The following is a 24050-nucleotide window of genomic DNA, read 5'->3' as shown; positions in this document are numbered from 1 at the left end:
GGCCTTAGCCATGGTAGCTAAAACAAATTAAAGAACTAAATATGTACCTGCTTTTGTAGTGATTGAAAGGCAGCGTCTGGGTTCATATGAACTAAGCTCAGTTGTGGGTAGATATTTCGATGGAAAAAATAAAAGTCACGTACATATGAATTCAAGTTGTGCATATGATCTGAAAGTAAAGTTGGGATTTGTCAAATTAGAAAAAAAAAATGCAAGTAAATATATTTGATAAATAAATATCAAATATTCAGTGAATGCAAAAACAAAAACAGTAAAAAGAATAACATTTATTTTGAAGTTCTACAAACTTATATATAGCTTCATCAGAAGTGTTTTAAACATTTTTAACATTTTATTTTTATGTTGAATAGTGCTTATTGGAAGTTAATGAAGACAATTTAGTATGGTTAAGAAGAATCAGGGTTTCTTAACTCATCTTAAGTTGGTCCAATATTATAAATAGAAATAAGACGGTGAGCTGGCTCTATGTTCTGCGTTCAAATTCTGCCGAGGTCAACTTTGCCTTTCATCCTTTCAGGGTCGATAAATTAAGTACCAGTTGTGTACTGGAGTCAATCTAATGAACTAGCCCCGCCTCCCCGCAAAAGTTTGGGCCTTGTGCCTAGAGTAGAAAAGAATATTATAAATAGAAGTGAAAATTTTTATGTTTGGGGGTCTTACTTGATTTTGTGTCCACAATGAAGTAAGAGTTATGCTGGTCTTCAGGGATATTGAAGAAATCCAGAGAATCAGTGAGAATCTGAGAAAATTTTGTGTCCTGGAATTAAAAAAATGGTAGATATTGAAGGATATGGAAAGATAAGAATGACATTCTTAGATTTTTATTTCAAAAACTCATTTCATAAAACACCAAAAAATATATTCTAGGAGCTATATTTTTTCCTCTGACTGAATCTAACTGAATGCCACTTGGGCAGCAGATATATCATAAGGTATGATAATCAGCAAATGAAAGAGTCTCTGTAGATCTCTGGAACTCCTAAAAACAGCAAGTAAATTCCCTCAAAGCACATTGTACACATTTTATTAGTATGTGATTCTAGGGAATTTTAAGTGCTAAAAATAGCTGCTAAGTACCTTCAAGTACCTCCACACTCTACTGTCTATAAAAAAGAGAGGCCACATTAAACAATCTAATGCTAGATATTCACAGCTACTGCTGGAACACCTAATTGCAGGTATACTCAGTCAGGATTGACCTGGGACCGAAAAACAGTCAAAAAGGCAGTGATAAAACAAATATATAAAATACTACATTATGCTACAACTGTTTTATGTAACATGGCAAAAGTTACACAATAAATTAATCTCTTTGCTTTGGTTAATTACGATCGCAAGGTTAGTGATCAGCACACTGTTCAACAGAGTTGGCAGCTGAGTTTTTAAGATAATAAAGTTTTTTTTCTTTTTCTACATCTTAGGTCTTTTTTACTTGGGATTGAAATCCTCTTTCATAGAAGCAACCAATATCTTTGGTTTCCTTATAATTTGAAAGTGGGCCTTTTTCTTTTTTTTCTTTTTTTTTTCTTTTAGAGGGATTCCAAGAACTGTGATGTGTTGTGCTCTAACTAAAGTCCAATTTTCAATCAGACAGAGAAGAATACCAATAATACTTAAAGTTTGCAATTAATTTCTGTTTTAGCCATTTAAAGAAATTATACTTCCATTAAAATTGACTACTTTTGAGAACAACTATCAGTTTAAGATACCATAATTTATGCTATTCAAATTTGCAACCAGTGAGTACAGATATAAATTACAGCTGTGAAAATTACATTCAAATTTTGTCAATAAATACAAAGTTTAACTTTAAATGTTTAAGAAGAAAAGGAAAGCATTATTACCTCTTGTATAGGAAACTGAGAGGGTATGCTTGCTAAATCTGGGCCATGCACAATTATCTTTTTAGCACTTGGAACGTTAGATGAAACTAAAAGGAAAGGCTAAAAATAAATGTAAATTATGAATCAGAAATGAATATAATTTGAAAAGTAATAAATAAATAATCATTGTAAAATATAACTGTCTAAACAAATTGTTGATTAATGCAGAAATTTCTTGATTCAAAAGAGTGTCAAGCACTCTGCCCATATATAGTTGGGATCCATTCTCATTCTTATAGCAACCCAGATACCTATTAATTGATGTCACCCATGAAAGAGAAGCAATTAAGGGTGAACACTAACTCAGTTAGATGGAGAAGTGTACTGAGTAAGAGGATGGCACAATGGTTGAGGAAGTATTAGAGGTCCAGTAGACCTCTGATAGTTGTAAGGAGAGACAGTGTTGAGTAATTTAATATCCATGTAAAGAGGAAATGGGAAGGGCCAGAGGGAATTGATGGGTACAGTAGGCATCATGGGACATGGGAAGGGAGTAACTAAGAGTGAAAGGATGAGGCTGAGATACTTGGATATCAGTTCGATTAGGTATTTACAAGAAGACACAATGGGGTGGCTAGAACTGACAGGCTTATGAAATTAGGAGAGGAAATAAATGGTAGACGGGTGGGGAGTTTGGAAAATGAGTTGGTAATGGTGGAGGAAGTCAGGAAGAAACAAGATTGAGGATGAAGAAGGGCACATGCTATTAGTAGGTGGGTGTCAGACAGAAGCATAGGAGTAATAAAGAGGTGGTGTTGTCAGAGTGCCAGCATCTTGGAGAGGTTATTATAAACTATCACAACTCTGACCTTGTCAGTCAATTTTATGACAAAGTCATCCCTGCATCAGAGAATGTATTGGACTGAGACTTTGGCCAGAGTGATGCTGGGGTGTTGAGAACACTTGTGGAAGTAAAACTGGTTCACTGTGGTGTTGCACCTGTTGACAAACAAGTCCAAGGTGCTGAACTGGTCTGGTAACATTGTCCAGTTAGATGGACAGCAACCCAAGTGCAAAAATTAACTCTGTTTATTGAAGGTAAGTAGGGATGATGGTGGAAAAGAGCAGGAAACACACACACACATATAAAATTAATCAAAGGACATACTTAGTATGTCCTTTGATTAATTTTAATCCCTCAGCTATTTAATGCTATTTTTTGGCCTGCTGTCGCTTGTGTCATTGATTCTGTTATTATCATTCTTAAAATAGTTACATTGGATAATAATAGAATTAATGACACCTTCGTAAATTAATTTTATATATATATATATTCTCTGTGTGGGGCTGGGTGGGTTTGTAACCAGAAACATTATGTTTATATATGTTTTGTGGGTGCATAAGTCACAATATATGGATTCAAGTAATCCGGTAGTACTCATAAAAGCTCCTTAACGTATCATTGTACAAATCTGATAGAATATATAAGTAATATACAAAAGAAAAGGGTAGGGAGTGTATAAAGTCGTAAATGACAGAGAAATACTTTGATGAACTTTTATTTAACAATAAGAAAAATCCTAATACCACGACAAATTGTTTCGTAATTCAAAAACAGGCAAATAATTTATATTATCATATTTAATAATAAACAAATTACTTACATGTCTGCATTAATACAAAATGCAAAAAATTTTGTTCAAAATAATGCAGAATTTGAGCTACATCATCAGGTGAAAGAAAATCTTTGTTAAATACAAATTTTCATTGTAACAATATAGGAATGCAATCAAAATTTTAGAAGATTATGGAAGACATGTAAGTAATTTATATACATATATATATACACACACAATATATATATATTGTGTATGTGTGTGTGTGAATGAATGTAACATCTCAAAAATAACAACTTACATCACACTGTTCTTTACGTAATGTCTGCTTTAAATCTTTGAAATATATCTCTTCGACACTTGGTATAATCTAAGCAGAAAATAGAAGCACCATAAAGTGAAATTAGTTTTTAGAATCCACTAAACAAATTTATATTTGAAATTGTAAAAAGGCACAAAGAGAGAAAGAGAGAGAGAGAGGGCAGGGTGGGTGGGGGAAGAAGGAAGGAATGAAGAAAAAAATAAGAGAAGAAAAAGAGAACAGAGGATTTGAAGAGACAAAGTAATAATTTAATTGCAAGGAAACAAAGAAATAAAAAAGGAAAAAAAGGGGGGTGATTAAGCAGCAGAACGTGGAGGTGGGGGGGGGGGGTCAATAGGCCATACACTCCAGAATGAATGGCATGCTCAATCACACCCCATGGTTATGACTTTGAGAAAATTTGAAATATGAAAACTCTTAAAATATACTGCAAGAATTAAGCTGTCTAAAATGATATACAAACCTGCCATAGAAGAGAAAGAGCACCAGCAATACATTCCTTCCCACCTTCAGATGGTGTTCGCACATAGAATATAACATAACCAATCTACAAAGAAATGAAAAAAAATGAGCATTTGTAATTGAAGAAAAAGATTATAAAAAATATTTTGAAAAATTTTATGGATGACAGATTTTTCTTTTTAAATTAACAAATTTAAAATATTTCATTTGAATACAGAAGACATCTTGAGACATTCTCAGATATTGTCATTAAATATAAATATATATAAACATATATACAAACATATATACACATGTATACACATACATATATAACCATATACATGAGAGAAAAGTTGGTGTAAAAGGAATCAGATGCAGTATGCAAAACAGAAGATTATGTTAGTTTGGACATGTGATGTGTATGAATGAATATAACTATATAAGGAAGTTCTGATCACTTAAAGTGGATGGCACTTGTGGAAGGGAGAAACTCAAGAAGACATGGGATGAGGTAGTGAGGACCGATCACAGGATGTTGGGCTTCACAGTGGCGATGACAATGGATCAAGATGTCTGGCAATATGATGTTCTTGAGTAAACCCGCCCACTTCAGCGAAACTGAGTTCTGAAATTGCTGTGTATTCCACCCACATATAACAATAAAATTTTTGACACACAGTACACCAATAGATCAAACTACATCTCCTCTTCTCTTCTTCACATTTTCCTCTTTTCCATGCACTATGTTTATTTCTCCTTCCTCCATTCCTGCAGCTCAATCCTGTCCTTGCCCTGCCCACTGTTGTCCTCATTTCCATATACCCAGGTTTCACCAGTCACTGCATCCCCTACCTCTTTGCCTTCATCTGAACTCCCTATTCCCTATTCATGCACCCTTAGTAACACTCAACCATCCCATTTATATTCTCATCCCTGTACCTTGAGAGTGCCCTGGCACAACGTCACCATCTCTCTCTCAAAACAACTCTCACAATAACAACTCAACAAACAAGTAAATACAACACAAGATATTTTTCTTCACGTATGAAAATTCAAGTAAACTCTTTTCAAAAGGAAAATCTTCAAACATTAACATTCCAGATCATACCAAATAATTGAATAACGAGTGTGCCATCTGTGCTGGTAAGTCACGAAAATAAAGAAGCAGTTTTCTTAGTAAGAATATTAGTTCCTCCTGAAAAATGAAAAAGAAAAACCATGTAATTATCAAATTCTAATTCAAAATGTGAAAAGTAATTTCTTCATGACTAAAGCAAAATGTTAATTTATGACATGTATAGGAAGGAGATATAATTGCTTGAATAGGCCCTTGGTGCCACTTGAAAAGCATCCATGCTGGTGATGTGTAAATGCACCCATGCTGGTGCTGCATAAATGCACCCGTAAAGGTGACATGTAAAAAGCACCCAGCACATTGTTATGTGGTTGGTGTTAGGAAGGGCATTCAGTCATAGAGACTGTCACAACAGACAGTTGGAGTCCAGACAACTCACTGATAGCCAGCTCCATGTCAAACCATCCAACTCATGCCAGTATGGAGACTGGATGTTAAATGATGATGGTGATTTTATGAAACCCTGAGGATTGAAATGCTAAGTTGTAACTAACAGATTTGAAAATTCAGAATGTGGATGGCTGTAACCAAATAATATATGCAATGTAGCAAGACTAGTATTTAATTGATTTTTGCAATCTTGATGTTTTGCAATTTAATATGCCCATTCCCTGCACATGTGTAAGAGATGACAAGCAAATTCAACCACAGTAGAATTAGATTTTACAATGTTTAGAGGTGTAACTAAATATTGGTTTCAAATTTTGGCAAAAGGCCATTGGGCTGTAACAAAATATTGCAAAGTATTTGGTCCCAGTCAATACTATTTTAGCCATTCGAGTATAATATGTTTATTATTTATTTTTAGTATTATAATTGACAATTTCTGACCCATAATGCTAGAGTTTATGATTCTCATGAAAGTGTTCTAGAAGAGGTTGGTGCTTGTCACTGGTTGCATAGTTGGGATTGTGTAGACTTATGTGGTGTGTAACAGGGCTCAAGTGATACAACATCCTCTCTCATCTCCATCTCAAGTGATACAACATAGAAAAGATGGATAATAAATGTAGCTTTGGTGGTGATCTAGTCTATTTGAATCAGTTTTTGGTGGTAGTTCTCAGATCAGCTGGTCTTGGTCCCATATTCAGAGTGTGGGTGGCTTCATTCTAAAGTGGTATCTGCTCAGTGGTCCGACTAAATGATTACTTATTGAAATCATTTTGAATCACATACTTGGTCTGTCAAGGATATCCACTCTTATCACCCCTAAAGTTGAAACTATTGAGAGACTCTCTGTTTGGAATAACATGTAGAAAAGTTGTGTCAGCATATGCCAACAAAATCACTATCATGATGTTGATCACCATAGAAACTGAGATGGTTGTCACTAATAGCAGCCAGGATGAGTTGGTGAGTTTACAGTTGGGGACAAATTTATGCTGGTCTTCATTTTGGATTTCTGAACCAAAGATTTTGTTAAGGTCGTTGGAGTTTGGTTCAAACAAAAGCCTTCAAGTGGATAGGAAATGGGAAGAGATTACAAGCAGGGGCAAATCTTATAAAGGAATTGAGAGTAAAAAAAAAATGAGAAGAGTAAGGATCAATCACATATTGCCTCTGCAGCAACAGCATGGTAGCTATGGTATCAGAGGCAATGTATGACCAAAATCACAATACATGACATGTCATTTTATACAAAAATCCAGTACACAGGTATGATCCTGAAACAAAGAGGAACATTGTTGATATCAAATTGACTACTTCCCAAACCAGGACAGAGACTTAGCTGGAGTTACAAATGTTGCTGACTCCTCTAAGCCTTTTCCTAATCCCATTCATCTGATGAAGTTACAATGGAAAGAGAGAGAGAGAGAGAGAGAGAGAGAGAGAGAGAGAGAGAGTGTGTGTGTGTGTGTGTGTGTATGTGTGAGAAGAAGGCAATAACTGACAAATAATTGACCCCAGTACAGGACTGGACTAGTGCTTTATTTATCAACCATGAAATGGAAGATGGAAGGCAAAACTGACCTAGGTATGATTTGAACTCAGCACACTCAGAGCTGAAACAAATACATTCTATCTGATAGTCAAACAACTCTATTAACTCACTACCTAGTAACCATTTTAGTGGCTGTAGCAGTGGCATAAAGAACCCACTAGTTGTAGCATATTGGTGAGTGAATCTTTGTCAAATCACAGCTGAATGATCTCCTGGATGAGGTTTATGGTAATGTAATTATAAAGCATCGAACTTTCTGGCTGAAGAAACTTCCTTACTAACTAGTTTTGCCTTCATACATTAATCCTTTAGCATTCAGATTATTCTTTCAAATGTAATTCTTATTATTCGTATTGTTTTGAATTAATCATGCTTTATCTCATAGCTTTGAAATTTTGGTGATTTGATTGTTTATTTTTAGGATAATATGGTAGGGCAGACATGAGAAGCTAGAGCTGGTTGGCTGGTTTGAACATAAAACAGATGTATATTTAGGTTATATATGACTGGTGTAAATGCTAGGGGTACAGGTTTATCTGGTAGAAAAACATCACAATAGCCTATGATACAAAGTTCAATCAAAACTTGGTAAACAAAAAATAATTAATATTCTTATGAGTCAATATGGCTTGAGAATAAATTAATCCAAATTCAGAAAGAGAAAAAAAACGGAAATTATAACAAAATTTTTTTATGAACATCAAAAGCTTATTATTTACCTGCCGATCTTTGTTGGTAAGTTTTTCCAAAAAATGTCTGAGAAATAAGGCAGGGTCATCAACAAGACATTTCCAGATCACATTCCGAGCTGTATCAGCCACTGAATGGTAACAAAACAGTTAAGATATGGAAAAAAATAAAGCAAATTACAGAGTGATTCAAAAGTCTATTTAACATAAGCCAACTAACAACTGAAGTCAGTGGAGTTTCTTAATGTAGGTCCCATCTCCTTATTGTAACACTCCCTCACATCTCACTCAGCCTTCACCTACTTCCCCACTGCATTCAGTAACTCTTCACAACCCCAATCATCTAATGACTGCCACAGCTTAGGGATTCCAGTATTGCTGATCTATTTCCCTGCCATTCATACTACCGAGCTGCTTGGATCAACTCCAGGCAGTTTAACTCAGAATGTCCTGACAATTGAACAAAACTATCATTATATTCTGCCAGCTTCCTGCCTTAATAATAATTCTTTCTTTCTAGTATAGGCCAAAGACCTGAAATTTTGCAGGAGTGGACTAGTTGATTACATTACTTAATTGGTACCTTACTTTTATCAACCTCAAATAATAATGATATGATCCATTGGAAGCTCTGTGGAAATCACAGCCTACAAAGAGCAAAGACATGATATGAGCAAACCCAAGGAGGAGTCACTGAGAATGAAGATTGCAAAATGCTGTGGGATGCAATGATTCAGTGTGATCAGTTGACCAGACATTGGAAACCGGACATTGTTGTGGTGAATAAAAAAGAAAGAACCTGCCTGATGATCAACATGGCATGTCCCAGTGACAACAGGATGAAAGAAAAAAAAGGAGGAAAACTGAACAACTATGATGTTTTGAAGTGGGAAATACGAAGGTTGTTGTCAATGAGGAGGTAGACATGCTACCAATAGTAACTGGTACTCTTGGAAGTATCAGCATTCAACTACCAAAGTGGCTCAAAAAGATTGGTAAAGATGGAACACCTACAACAATCAGTATTGCTTGGAACTGCAAGAATTCTTCACAGGGTTCTTGAAGCATGTGTCACCTTAGTTGCTGGCTGTGGACAGCTGACACTTTCCATCATACACAGCAAAATAAGCTGAGAGTTTTCATCAAATAATAATAATAATGACAACAATCTTTTCTGCTACAGGTACAAAGCCTGAAATTTTTCATGGGAGGGAGTTAGTTGATTACATTGAGCCTTGTACTTATTTCATCAATTCTGAAAGGATGAATGGCAAAGTCAACTTGGGCAGAATTTCAACTCAAAATGTAGAGACGGATGAAATGCCATTAGGCATGTCTGGTGTGTTAATGGTTCTGTCAGCTCACTCACTCTATAATAATAATAATAATAATAATAATAATAATAATAATAATAATGATGATGATAATAATAATAATTTCTAACATTGACAAAAAGCCTAAGATTTGGGGGAGAGGTACAGATGATAATAGCTAGCTCAGTACTTGACTGGTATTCATTTTACTGGCCCTTGACATAAATTTCAGTACAGGATTAACTTTTAATTTCAATAATAAATTAATTTGGGATATAATTCTCTGGGTAGCATGATGGTATTGAAAACGTTTGATAGAAAGAGAAGAATATTACCAGACATTCCATCATTGTTTACATCAAAATCATCCATCAAATGAAGAATTGGTAGAATTGCTACACACATACATGATGGGAAAAAGCTTGGGAGTAACTGCATGTGGTGCATATGTTCAGTTCTATCTTCATCGCCTTGTAAATAAAAATAAAAATGCAAAAACAAAAAAAAATGGCTAAATACAAGAGAAAAAAAAAAGGTCTTGAATAATATATAGAATTCATTATTCAGTTTAAATGGAATATTTCTTTAAATCAGTGTAGAAAAACAACCCAAACTTTTTTTTTACCATTTTTCTGATGAAAGATAAGTTTGCAAAAATTTTTTAACAAAATCTTTTTGGAGAGCTTTTAGTTGATCAAAATTTCATTATAATGTCTTACAATTAACACAAAGAAAAGAAATAAATATATCTACAGTTGAAGGAATAAAAATAATCACCATTCTATATGCAGCATGTAAGTTAAATATAAGGGTAAATGTATATTTATATCTCTTCCTGAATAAGTTGGATATTTATATAAATGTCTACATATATATATATAAATATATATATATATATATATATATGTATATATATATATATATATATATATATATATATATATATATATATATATATATATATATAGTGTAAACAGAGTTAGCAGTTATAGTAACTAAGGGATAAAATATCCGTATATACTATTGGTATCCGTTACCTGTATTATCCCTGGGCACTGGTGTGCAGGTACACCATACATGTAGAGTGCAGATAACAACAGGATAAACAAGAGTTTATTAGGAACCAGTGCAAATAATTAGAAAATGGAGAAAACCACAGATTAACAAACACATCCATTGGACCACATTTATATTGTATTTTAATTTGAATGCCTTATGAAGATGAAGAACTTTATTTTCGCATTTATTTATAGACTGCATTTTGGTAACTGATCAGTAATGGCTGTAAGATATGTTATATCACCTATTTTGTAATGTCATGCTTTGTATTAAAAAATAAGTTATAAATGTGGTCCAATCGATGTGTTTGTTAATCTGTGGTTTTCTCCATTTTCTAATTATTTGCATTGTATATATATATATATATATATATATATACATACTCACACACACGCACATGGCCATTGTAAACATCACTGAAAGACCAGTTTATCTTTTCTTTCTCAAGTTAGTGCTTATCATGTCCAATATATTTTATGTTGAGAATTGTTAGTAATTAATTCATTCATAACATATTCACTTTATAATATTTAACTTCTTAATTTTAGAAATCCTTATATATAATGAATATGTACGTATACATATATATAAGTGCATATACATATATGAAATTATCAAAATCCATGTTAAAGGACAGCTTAATATAATATGTAATCCAACACATAGGCACAATATCTGTATGAGGTGGGTTGTGTATGCATATTACATTAAAATATGAAAGACATTACTGAAGTTGAATATAAACTGTATGAAAATACTTCATACATGTACATACATATGTACACCATACAAGTACAACTTAAAAGTTACTGATTCTAATAATACACAAAGTAGTATTTTGTTTTGTCATCTTATCATCACTGTCATCACCATCATCACCACCACCACAACTATTATCCCTGTCATCACCGACACATGAAATGACAAAAGACTGATTTTAAATTTAGACCAAATAGTTTAATGGAGATTATAAACATCAACATAATTCTACATATATATGAAACTGAAAGGAAACAATAATAATAATAATAATAATAATAATTGCAACAACAACGAATTGAACCTCTACCTGTCTTAAAAGTAGTCAATGCTAAAATTCTATGGAATTGTAGCAAAGACTAACCGTCATTAACTTCAACCAACCTGATATAATTTTACATGACAAAACTAAATAGCATTGTAATACTTGACACAGCATTACTAATTGAGTGACTATATAATGTCATGCAGAAGCGAGTTGAGAAATGAAGAAAATTACTCTAACTTAGCTTATAAGAAATGAATTGGCCATCATTCCATTTGTAATTATTACAAATGGGATGATTCACAATTGCTGCTGTAAAGACATCAAAGATGAGCTATAAATATAGAGATAGTTAAAGAGAAAATTCCAGAAAATGTTTAAATATGAAGATCCATATATATTACAAGACTGTTGTATAAGCCCTTTTAATACTTGAGACCAGCCCTAGTTTTATGATAAAAAAAAACTTCTTGTTTTAAAGGGATCTAAATTAAAACCTTCCATTAAAGTTTCATGTTAATCTATATTCCAAATACCAGCTTAATAATTGACAAGTTATCTTAATACTTTATTATTTGCAAAATTACTTGAAACAAAGGTAGTATATTTCTATAGGAATATTGAAAAGAAAGGGTTAAGAACATTTATGGTTGCTGAACTTTTGTATACATGGCTTCCAAGAGGAACCTCATTACTAGTGCGGAAAATATTGATAGCAGGAAAATATTGATGCACTTTTCAAATAACAGTATGCTTGATAAAGTCTTACATCGATACAAAGTCAGAAATTTGGGGGCAGGAAATACATGACTGAATCAACTGTGATACTTGACTAACGTTTTATTTTATTGATGCAGGAAGGAAAAGTTCTTCATGGCAAAATTTGAACTTGAACATGAAGAGCAGGAACAAATACTGCAAAGCATTTTGTCCAGCACTTTAACAGTCGTGCTAATCTACTACCTTATGCCACCTAAATAATAATAATAATAATAATAATAATAATAATCCTTTCTACTATAAGCACAAGGCCTGAAAAAATTGGGGGAGGGGGTTAGTTGATTACGTCAATCCCAGTGCTTGACTGGTACTCATTTTATCAACCCCAAAAGGATGAAAGGTAAAGTTGACCTTGGCGGAATTTAAACTCAGAACATAGCAGCTGATGAAATACTAAGCATTTTTGCCTGGCATGCTAACGATTAATAATAATAATAATAATAATAATAATGATGATGATGATGATGATGATTATTATTACTATTTGTATTGGCCGTGATACTGCACAGTTTGATATTGTGAAAAATCAAAATAGCTTATGATTTGGGAAAAGGATATGGTCAGATAAATCATCTTCCTTTTATGGGTAATGTAAAGATTTATGCAAAAAATGAGAAACAGCTTGAAAATCTTATACATACTGTTTGCATTTCCTAAAATGATGTTGTTATGGAATTTGGGATTGAAAAGTGCACTATGTTGAAAATGAAATGAGGAAGATTTGAAGGAAGCCAAATGGACAAACAATGAAAGTGGTTGAGAAAGGAAAATAGTATAAGTATTTGGGGATATTGGAAGCAGATGAAAGGAAAGATGAAGAAATGAAATAAATTACCTGTAGAGAATATACAAGGAGAGTGAGAAAATTATTGCAGTCAAAGCTGGATTAAAAAAATGTTATTGAAGCAATAAATGCAAGAGCAGTACCCTTAATCAGATATGGAGTTGGAATTGTAGACTGGACCAAAAATGACATACAGAAACTTGACAGTGTATAGAGCCCACCATCCGAAAGCTATCAACTGGCTGCACTTAAAGAGACCAGGGTAGAAGAGGCTTAATTGTTATGAAGAGTGTGTACAAATGGAAAGAAAAAGCCTACTAGAATATTTACAGAACAGCACAGAGAAACTATTAAAGACAGTGAATAAGGAACAGGTGATCAAGTTTGGAACAGGAGAAAAAGACAAGAATGAAATTCAAAGAGAGCACATTAGACAAATTGAAGAGAAACCTTTGTGTGGTCAATTTTGGAGAGTCAATGAAGACGTATGTGGAAAAAAAATCCAGGGCTTGACTAAAAAAAAGGGGCAATTAAAAAAAGAAACGGAAATCCTAATTATAGCAACCCAGGATCAAGTGATAAAAATAAATAATTTGAGGAAAAATGTATATGGGGAGGATGTGTCAGAAAAATGTACAGTCTGTTGAACTTGGAATGAGACAGTGGCACACATTGTTGCAGAATGCCCCAAGCTGGCACAGGAGGAAAGTTGTAAAAGTTTTACACTGGAGGCTTTGCCAGAAATGGGGATTTGAAGCTGGAGACACATGGTATGAACACTGAGTTGAAAGAGTGCTGGAGTCAGAGATTTGTAAGATTTTGTGGGACTTTCCTATTCAAACAGATGAGAAGCTAGAAAATAATAAGCCAGACAAAACAGTAATAGACAAGGAAAAGTGAAACTGCTTATTGATCCATCATGTCCATTTGATTCCAGGATAATAAAGAAAGAGGATGAAAAAAAAAAAGACAAAAAAATATAATCCCTTAAAATTTGAAATTGCAAGAATTTGGTGTATGAAAAGTTAAGGGTTGTCCCAATAATAATTGGTGCATTGGGAACTAAGCAACAAAATAGACAAATGGTTGAAGGAGATTGAAATAGAATGTCCTGTAGAGCTTCTACAGACAGTTTGCCTTTTAGAAACAGGAAAGATTATCAGGAGGGTTATAAGCACTTGAAAGACTAGTGAAAGCTAGTGGATACCTAAAGTTACAGGTAGTAGTCCACTACTCACATAAATCCTGCCGAGAATAAGACTGAACCTGAATCAAATCAAAGATAATAATAATACTTTCCGCTATAGGGATGAGGCCTGAAATTTTACTGGGGGTGTGGATTACTCGATTATATTGACCTCAGTACTCAAGTTGTACTTATTTTATCAACTCTGAAAGGGCAAAAAGCAAAGTCAACCTCACAGAAAATTGAACTGATAGTGTAAAGACATGAAATGCATCCAAGTATGTTGTCTGACATGATAATGATTCTGCCAACTCAAGGCCACAAACTTTGGGGTAGAATAAAGTCAATTAGACTGCTCCACTTTTCTTGACATGCACTTCATTTTATTGACCCTGGAAGGATGAAATGCAAAAAAAAAAAAAAAGAACGAATACCAAAAGGTATTTTTCTTTGGCACTCTGGTAATTTTACCAATGCACTGCTTTATGTTCAACTACTAATGACTCCTTACATAGATAGGCACATAAATAGACAGATAGATATTTCTAACATAGGCACAAGGCTGCAAATTTTGGGCAAGGGAGGAGAATGGGTCAATGAAATTAACCCCAGTACTTGACTGTTACTTAATCAACTCCAGAAGAATAACAAATAAAATAATGTCGGCATTATAAAATCAAAACCGCTGACAAATGGTATAAACACCATCCTGAAGCTGTGACTGAGGGAGAAAATGTGTCGATTCTCTGGGACTTCCCCGTACATACCGACAAAACTATAAAAGCTAATAAACCGGATATTATTATAAAAGATCAGACGAAAAAGATGTTTATTAATTGGCATGAGTATTCCTTGCGATCACAACATAGCGGCGAAAGAATTTGACAAGATCAGTAAATATAAAGACTTGCTAATAGAAATTGAAAAAATGTGGCATCTCAAGGTGACTACCATACCAGTGTTTGTAGGATCTCTAGGAATGATAAAAAAAAAGGTACTGAAACCTATTTGAAAATGACACCAGGCCTACCATCCCTACAGGAAGTGCAAAAAATCATGTTAACTGGAAGACCCATGTACTGAGAAGAGCATTATCGCTGTGAAAACAACATCCATTCACGAATTTATTTATTTATTAATTTTTTTACAGACATATTTTACCTGTGAATTTGTGTGTGTAAACTGGGAATGCATACAATAAGTTTCTCTGCCCTAGGTGTACGGAAAACATATGGCGAGAAATGGAAGAAAATTTGAAGAAAGAAGGAAATAAAACATAATAATAATAATAATAATAATAATAATAATAATAATAATAAAATCTGAAGGCATCGTCGAAAATAGAAATGCAAAGATCCTATGGGATTTTATGATTCAGTGCGATCATGAGACAAAGAATAGGAAGCTGGACATAATCTTAACTGAGTAAGAAAACAAACTATGCTGGATCATAGATATAGCATGCCCAGCTGACAACAAGGTATGCGATAACGAAGAAAGAAAAGTCGAGAGATATGACAGGTTAGCTTGGGAAATTAATCAGTTGTGGTCGATGAAAAAAGTAGCAGTAGTACCAATAGTTGTCGGAGCCCTGGGAACAGCGAGCAAAAATCTCGAGAAGTACGTGAAACAAATAGAGGCTGCAATAAGGGTGGAGCATTTGCAGAAAACAGCACTGCTTGGAACTGCTCAAACACTCCAGAAGGTGCTTGAAAAATAAGAGGTGTTATCTGAGTTCACTGGTAGTGAACAGCTGACACTGTAGTACATCTCCAGCGTTAGAAGCTGTGCAAAAGCAATAATAATCATGATAATAATAATAATAATAATAATGATGATGATGATGATGATGATGGTAATAATAATAATAATAATAATAATAATAATAATAATAATCCTTTCTACTAAAGGCATAAGGACTGAAATTTTGGGAGAAGGGATTAGTCGATTACATCGACCCCAGAACTTGACTGGTACTTATTTTATCAACCCTGAAAGAATGAAAGGCAAAGTCAACTGCAAAAGAAATTGGACCCAGAATGTAGAAGCAGATGGAGTGTCACAAAACATTTTGTCTGGTGTGCTAATGATTCTGTCAGCTTTCCACCTTAATAATAATAATAATAATAATAATAATAATAACAATAATAATTTCTAACAAAGGCACAATTTTTGAGAGTGTTTGTTGATTAAATTAACCCCAGTTAATTGGTATTTTGGCATTTTATTTTATAACACTATATAGATTATAGGTCTAATAATAATAATAATAATAATAATAATAATAATAATAATAATAATAATAGTAATAATCTGTTCTATTAGGGACAGCTAGGATTTTGAGATTAGTGCTTGGGTATTGAATATCTTCCACGATAAGTTCACATCCAAGTTCCAAAGCTTATAATTTGTGGAAAGAAACCTCTGACAACAGGATGCTGTCTGCTCTCACAGAATCAACCAGAGCAAGTAAGACAGAGAGCTCTGAGAAGTAAAATAATAATAATAATAATAATAATAATAATAATAATAATAATAATAATAATAGTAATAATAATCATGAAAATTACAGATAAAGAGCAATTGTAATTGGCATTATTACCAAATTAAATAATAGCACTACTAAGTTGAATAGCATAGCATGGCACAGCTATGAAAATTTATGCAGCAATAAATATATATATGCAGCAATAAATTATATATAGGCATCAATCTTATAAAGTAATAAAAATAATTATACAAAATATATCCCATACATACACACATACATCTACATGTACAATCATATGTCCATATCTTCAGCTGTCACAATGGAACAATGTTATATATCATTATAAAGAAAGCCACTGCAAGTGATATTGCAGATCTTGTATTGCCCTGGCTTAAGGATTATTTTAATATTTGAAAAGGACTAAGTTAATCCAGAGAGCATTCAAACAAATGATTGAAATGAATCCAATAGCATAATATAGTATACTGTATTTATTTGTGTATAATACGCACACTTTCTTTTATGTAAAATGAAAGACTTGATAGTGTGAATTAAACAATGTTGATTTTACAGCAGGTGAATTTTTATGGTTTACACAGATAAATAAATGCAAAGGTTACTTACAAATTATTTCTTGTTTTGTTTAGAATGTATGAATATTCTCAATTTATTTTCAACAGCAAATTATAATACATCTGACTAAACAGTCCTTTTTCCATAGTGCATATTATACACAAGTGCACATATACAAATAGAAATAGACAGTATTCAAATATGACATTATGCTATTGGATCACCGAAAGTTTTATATGCTAAGTTGAGAGAAAGCTAAATTGCTAATAAATATTTGTATTGCATCATTACTGCTTTATTATGGACAGGATAGCTGACCCTGGAATAGCTTAGTCCATGAAGTTGCAAATAGGTACAACAAATATGTGCAAACAACAGAAGCACTCTATACATGGTGAGTGTTTCATTGTATTTCAGTGATAAATTGCAATTACAGCATGAGACTTGCCCTAAGTAGATAAAGTCCTACAGGGTTGCCTCAATAACTGGGTTATATATCTTATCACCATCAACACTAACATAGAAATAAAAACATACAGAGAATTAGAATGTTTATTTTGGACAAAAAGAATAACGTAGTTTGTTAAAAACAAGTCAGAATTTTTGGTTTTGATAATTTTTCATTCAGATATTGGTTTAAAATTTTTAAATGATTTAATACAAACTGTTTAAAGTATTGTGCTTTCTGGCATGCAAGTCAAAGTTTTCAGGCCAAAATTTACAGCCACAAAAGGTAGGTCAGTATATACTTCAAGATGACTTTAGGGAAACAAAATTCCATGTAAAATGCAGCATGATTTGGAAAGATAGTGATGTTTGAATATTTACACTACATGTTTACACTATATACTACATTGACTTGTATGACAGAAAATTCAGTGAAAGATTTTGTGAAATCCATTTTTTTCCTTCAAACTTGCAAAGGTCAGAATAAAGTTAGACTTTTGTCCATAATAACTATTTTTTCTTTTTAACCTGTAAACTTTGATCAAACAAAAGATACATTAATTTACTGAGATAAAATTTAGTAAACCAGTAACCAAATCATTTAGCTACCATACCTTATAAAGATGAAATAAAAATTATAATTACACACGCACATATAATAAACTATGGCAATCACTCAGAATTGAAAATGATCTAGTAGCATGTATTACACTTTCAATAATTGTTTTAGGTGCCTGTGTAGTAACAAGAGATGCACTTATTCTCTTGACTCTCCTATTCTTGATCCAAAGAACACTCAAGATGTGATTGCTAGAAGGAAAGAAGACTAACCAGCACTGGGCTGGTACTTTATCAACCCTGAAAGGAAGGTGTATGTATGTATGTATGTATGTATGTATGTATGCATGCATGTATGGATGGATGGCTACAAGACTGAGGTGATAGAATGATCAAGATTGAGCTATTGGAGACAATTGAAAATATATTATTGCTTGTAGAGCATTTGAGAAAAAAAAATTATATTCCTCAATTTCATGCTTCCTAGTGCCAACCATTTTATGTAGCTGTTTCATAGAACCAAATCCTGAATTATGTTTTGACAATCTTAGACATACCTTAATTTGCAAAAACCATTAAACCTAAGTTGGTTATATTTGTTAGAAGTATAAAATTTTGTTGATCTGTATAGATGATAAGGTATTCCAAATCAAAATTTCAGGACATGTAACTGCTTTTGAAAAACATGTGTTACAAGCTGTCAGATCATTTTAAACATAGATATAATCATGAATACAGCTGTCCATATTTCAAAAGCCCTGGTTACACCCATGAAACATAACATCTGAGGAACTTTTTACTGTTTCTATCTGTATTGTTTCGTATCATTGTGTCTTTTATGGTGATATCCTTACAAATATCTTATACACACACACACACACATATATATATATATATGAAAAATCCCAGTCCAACTAGATTTTTTAAATGTAGAAGGTCCACACTAATTTCCAATGAAATACAGACTTGAAAACAGCAGTTGGTAGCTCTGTCTCAGAAATTTAATATATATTTGGGAACCAATAATATTGTCTCAATATCCCAATGTATAAGAGTTTTTTGCATTTCTTGATATCTCAACCTATGATCACTACATATATGTATGCACACACACACACACACACACATATATGGCCTTTATTCTGGACTATAAGGCTATGAAGAAATGAAAATTTCAAAATTGTGCAATTCATTACAAAAACAAGTAATAAATCAGATACTAGACTTATCAACTGATACCAGATCTTGAAATGCAATCAATTCTACATTGAGCATGTTTTCAATCCCTCATTCCCTCAAACATTATTAGATAATGCACTCAAATTCAGACTGAAGTGCAGTAACAAGGTGTACCAACCAGAATCATATATTGAGAATCCTATGTAATACAAAGGTAATAATTCCAATATAGTATATAAATAGACAAAGGGATAGGTGCAATCAAAATTATTTACTTCTCTTTGTATTCATATTAAGAGGACACTTTGAATGCTTATAAAGTAATGGAATATCACAGAAGGAAATTAAAGTATCATTCAGTCAATAACTCAATCAATATTTATTTATCATATGCAACATTTATAAGCAGAGGAAAAACAGAGTTCACTTTTCTTAATCAGATTTATTCATTATCCATTAACAAGTGGTTAGCCTACTGACTCCACAATAATGTTTTTTAAGTTATTCCTTTAGTAGAACTTCACTTAGGAATTGCAAGTTAATGAAACACTGAGTAATTTTTTTAGCACTTCTATTCATCTAGACTGGTAACGAGCACTTTCTTATAGAATTTATGTATAGCTAGATCAGAAGTTATAATCTGGTAGTAACATATTTTTGGGGTACTGTGAGTTCACAGGGGATGGCAAATATCAGTAGTGTTTTTGGAGGAACTAGATGTATAGAAATAGTGGGGTCATTATTTTTCTTAGTAATAAAATATTTAAATCAGGTACAATTTTTCACCTTTGATCGTTTACTTGTTTCGGTCGTTAAACTAAGGCCATACTGAGGCACTGCCTTGATGAATTTTTAGTCAAATGAATCAATTCCAGTTTTTTTTCGTTTTTTTAAAGCCTGGTAACACTTTAGAGATCAATACATAGAAACAATTTTCTCGCCTCATTCAAGTTAAAATATTTAGTTTAAAAAGGAAAATTTATAGTGGTCAAAACTAAACATAAAGTTAAAACATTTGATCACACACACACACACACACAGAGCTAAATTCATTATGTATAAACACATTTTAGTTTTACTGTGAAGGAAGACAAATACAATGTTCTGCCCATCCAACCATTTGTTAATTTATATGCGATATAAGTTTTTTAGAGACTACTTCATATGAAATTTAGAATATTCATTTTGTTTCACCAGGAAATTAACAGAGCATTTTTACAATAATAATTTGAAATATTTTTAAGTCAAACATTTTTGTGAATAAATTGCCTTTAATGGTGGATGATGATGATGATGATGATGATATACATACATACATACATATCATCATCATTTAATGTCCTCCTCCTATGCTGGTTTGGGTTGGATGGTTTGACAGGAGCTGGCAAGTCAGAAGACTGTGTCAAGCTCTTTCTCTATTATGTCTATATGAGTTAGACGTTGAACAACCGTCTAAGGGATAATAAATATCCAATATACTGCTGGATGTATACCTACGTATTTATATCCAAGTGCTTACTGTTGCAGGGCAGTAGCACAATTGAATAATAGGTATGAGTGGGAGTAAAACAGAAATTTAATTTTTATGATACTCTATTACGTAGCCATTAGCCTTTAACTTTTGACCCTTGTGAAATGGACCATCCCATTAAACTCACTCCACAACGTCTTACCATTGCTATTTCCCCCAGTAAATTGAAATAGGATGTAACTCTCATAACCTATAGAAAGTACTTATGGAAGTGACTTTCTTTACCATAAGATGTAATCCCATAACTTATGGATATTACCTTGGAATTGACTTTTTTACCATACCTTACTATTTTTATTATTTTATTTTATTATTTTATCTTATTATTTTATCTTACTTCCTCACATGTTAGATTCCTAAAATTATGGCCTCTCTGATGAAGCATTGAGGCTCAATTATTGTCCAACTCCTGTCCAATGTTTGTTCAACCATTGTACAATCCCTGCATATTACTAGTATGATGTGGAAACCTTGGCAAGTTGGACACCTCCAAAGTAGAAACAGCTGTAAGAGTTTAGTATTTCTTCACTCATTTTATTCATTTATCTATTCTTATTTATTTATTTATTTGTTTATTCATTTTGCTTACTTATGATTGTAATTAATTAATGAACAGATCCAAATGAATGTTTACAGGCTGATGTTTGTCAATTGATAATCCTCTCCATTTTCTTATTTGCCTATATATATATATATATATATATATATATATATATATATATGTACATCATATATATATATATATATATATATATATCAATCATCATCATCATCATCGTTTAATGTCCGCTTTCCATGCTAGCATGGGTTGGACGACTTGACTGAGGACTGGTGAAGCCTGGTGTTGCCATCCGGTTTCACCAGTCCTCAGTCAAGTCGTCCAACCCATGCTAGCATGGAAAGCAGACGTTAAACGATGATGATGATATATATATATATATATATGATGTACATTATATACATATATAGATAAATTATTATAGTTATACAATTTGTGATGTACTTATTATATGTATAACTATATATATGATACAACAATATCATCATTACCATTTTAACATCCACATTTCCAGGTTTTCATGGGCCAGACAGAATGCCGAGGAAGATTTTCTATGGTCAGATACCCTTCCTGTCACCAATCCTCACTTGTTTCCAAATAAGGTAATAATCCCTAGACTATTGAATAACAAACAGCTCAGACAGAGTTATGAGCCATTTTAATTTGTGAAAATCACACAACTGGCAAGAAGCCTGAGACTGCCTGTATTGATGTCAAAGCTTTTTTGTCTACAGTCTTTAAAGTCAGCAAACACACGTAAAGACAAGGAGAAATATAAACTCATACAAAAACACATATGCACACAGACAAGCATATACATATACAACAGGCTTCATTAGTTTATGTCTACCCACTTGACTCACAAGTTATTGGTTGACCAGCAGCTATTATAGTATGTTAGCTAGCAGCATTCACATGGAGGGATCAGATTCTCAACCACGTTTCTAAACCTGACCTCCTAACAATATATATATATACATACATACATACATACATACATACATATATATATATATATATATATATATATATATATATATATATATATATGTATATATATATATATATATATATATATAATACATGCACACACAGACACATTTGTGTGTGTGTATTTATAAAATAATGGCATATATAATATATATAAAAATGCTTTATTTCATGTAATAAAGCAATAAATGGAACCAGTATTTAGAACTTTTAAAATCAGAGATTTATACATAAATATATTGTGTACTAAAGAATGAAAATAGAACGAAAACCAAGTCTAACAAAGAACTGAAGTTTCATCAAGCTGGAAGAATACACCTTTGAAATAGACAGAAAATATTTCAACTTCTTTCTCAGAGGGGGAACCACAGATGCCAAAGTAAAAGTATAGATCTAATTTACACTGTTTTATTAATTAATTAGTTACTTTTTTTTTTTTACATAAGAAAGCTTTTAGTACTTTAGGGAAAAATATTGCCAAGTTCATATAAATAAACCGTGGACCATGTATTATATCAACAATAACACACACACACTGACCAGTCATTTGTGAATTAATTTGTGCTGTTGTGATATCAACTACAGTAGAGAGATGAAAATGTTCTATCAAGTAAAACATAATTACTAAAGATATGTGATTTATTTGTGATACAAAATTTAACAAGAGTGACTCAGAGTTTGTGAATCAGTTGTGATATAAAGTTCAATATTAGTACTAATAATCAGTGAATTATCCGTGAGATCAACTGTAACACACACATATATACATACATACATAAACACAAACACTCACCAGATGTACAGAAAAAAATAAATGTTGTGACAAAAGTGGCAGAATTTCAGCTGTTAATACTACAAGTAGCGGCAAAATAAATCCAACTACTAATTTACATGCAAAGAAAGGAGAGCTGACAATATTTTTGCCAATTTTAAAACATCATCACCTATAAGAGGTAAAGTTGGAGTAGGAGAAATACTAGGTTGATAGTGATTCAGATCTGGAAGAAAGTAAATAAATCAATAAAAGATTTCTTCAAATATTTGTAGTGGATAAAGACTGTAGATTAAATAATGGTGGTGGTGAGACATGAAAAGAATATACAATACTATAAGAAATAGAGCAACATTTTATAGATACTTTGTATGTTATGATTTTATAATATCGAGATAGTCAACTAAATACTGAAGAGCATTCCAAAAGTCTAGCAGTCTTGAAAATAAGACATTAGGTTATTAGGTTACTTGACCTGCTCAGTGAAAAAGCAAGTAAAATTTATTCACCCATCCTCTCATACACACATCATACATACAAAGCAAAATATTCTATTAGCTTTAAAAACAAGGTCCATCTTTTTTTTTTAAAGTCCTGAATCTCAGTACAGCATATCAATAATAGAAAATGTATAACCATAGATAGAATGAAGATTAGATATGTCATAAAATTTGTTTTGACCATATAAGCTGCAGCACAGACTGTGAAGAACTATATTTCTGCATACATAAGCAAATATTCACATATGTAAACACAAACATGTTCACATAAACACACTATTTTACAAACATACACATGTATGCATATATATT

At 32.5% G+C, this 24050-nt stretch overlaps 1 protein-coding gene across 1 annotated transcript in view; it reads right to left on the bottom strand.

Moving 5' to 3' along the window:
* The window catches only part of LOC106882437 (protein unc-80 homolog), a 281073-nt gene that overhangs the window by 83733 nt on the left and 173290 nt on the right, over window positions 1-24050 (bottom strand). The window contains exons 27-35 of the mRNA XM_089347637.1: window positions 23411-23464; window positions 9641-9775; window positions 8023-8123; window positions 5335-5421; window positions 4246-4329; window positions 3762-3830; window positions 1866-1964; window positions 682-778; window positions 48-169 (exon numbers count right to left, since the gene is read on the bottom strand). Coding sequence (XP_089203763.1) covers window positions 48-169; window positions 682-778; window positions 1866-1964; window positions 3762-3830; window positions 4246-4329; window positions 5335-5421; window positions 8023-8123; window positions 9641-9775; window positions 23411-23464 — 848 coding nt within the window. The remainder of the gene's footprint in view (window positions 1-47; window positions 170-681; window positions 779-1865; window positions 1965-3761; window positions 3831-4245; window positions 4330-5334; window positions 5422-8022; window positions 8124-9640; window positions 9776-23410; window positions 23465-24050) is intronic.

Source organism: Octopus bimaculoides, chromosome 2, assembly GCF_046866305.1.
Source record: "Octopus bimaculoides isolate indiv1 chromosome 2, ASM4686630v1, whole genome shotgun sequence".
In the NCBI taxonomy this organism is placed as follows: domain Eukaryota; kingdom Metazoa; phylum Mollusca; class Cephalopoda; order Octopoda; family Octopodidae; genus Octopus; species Octopus bimaculoides.
Note: the sequence above shows the minus strand (reverse complement) of the source record. Positions and strands in the feature narration are given on the sequence as shown.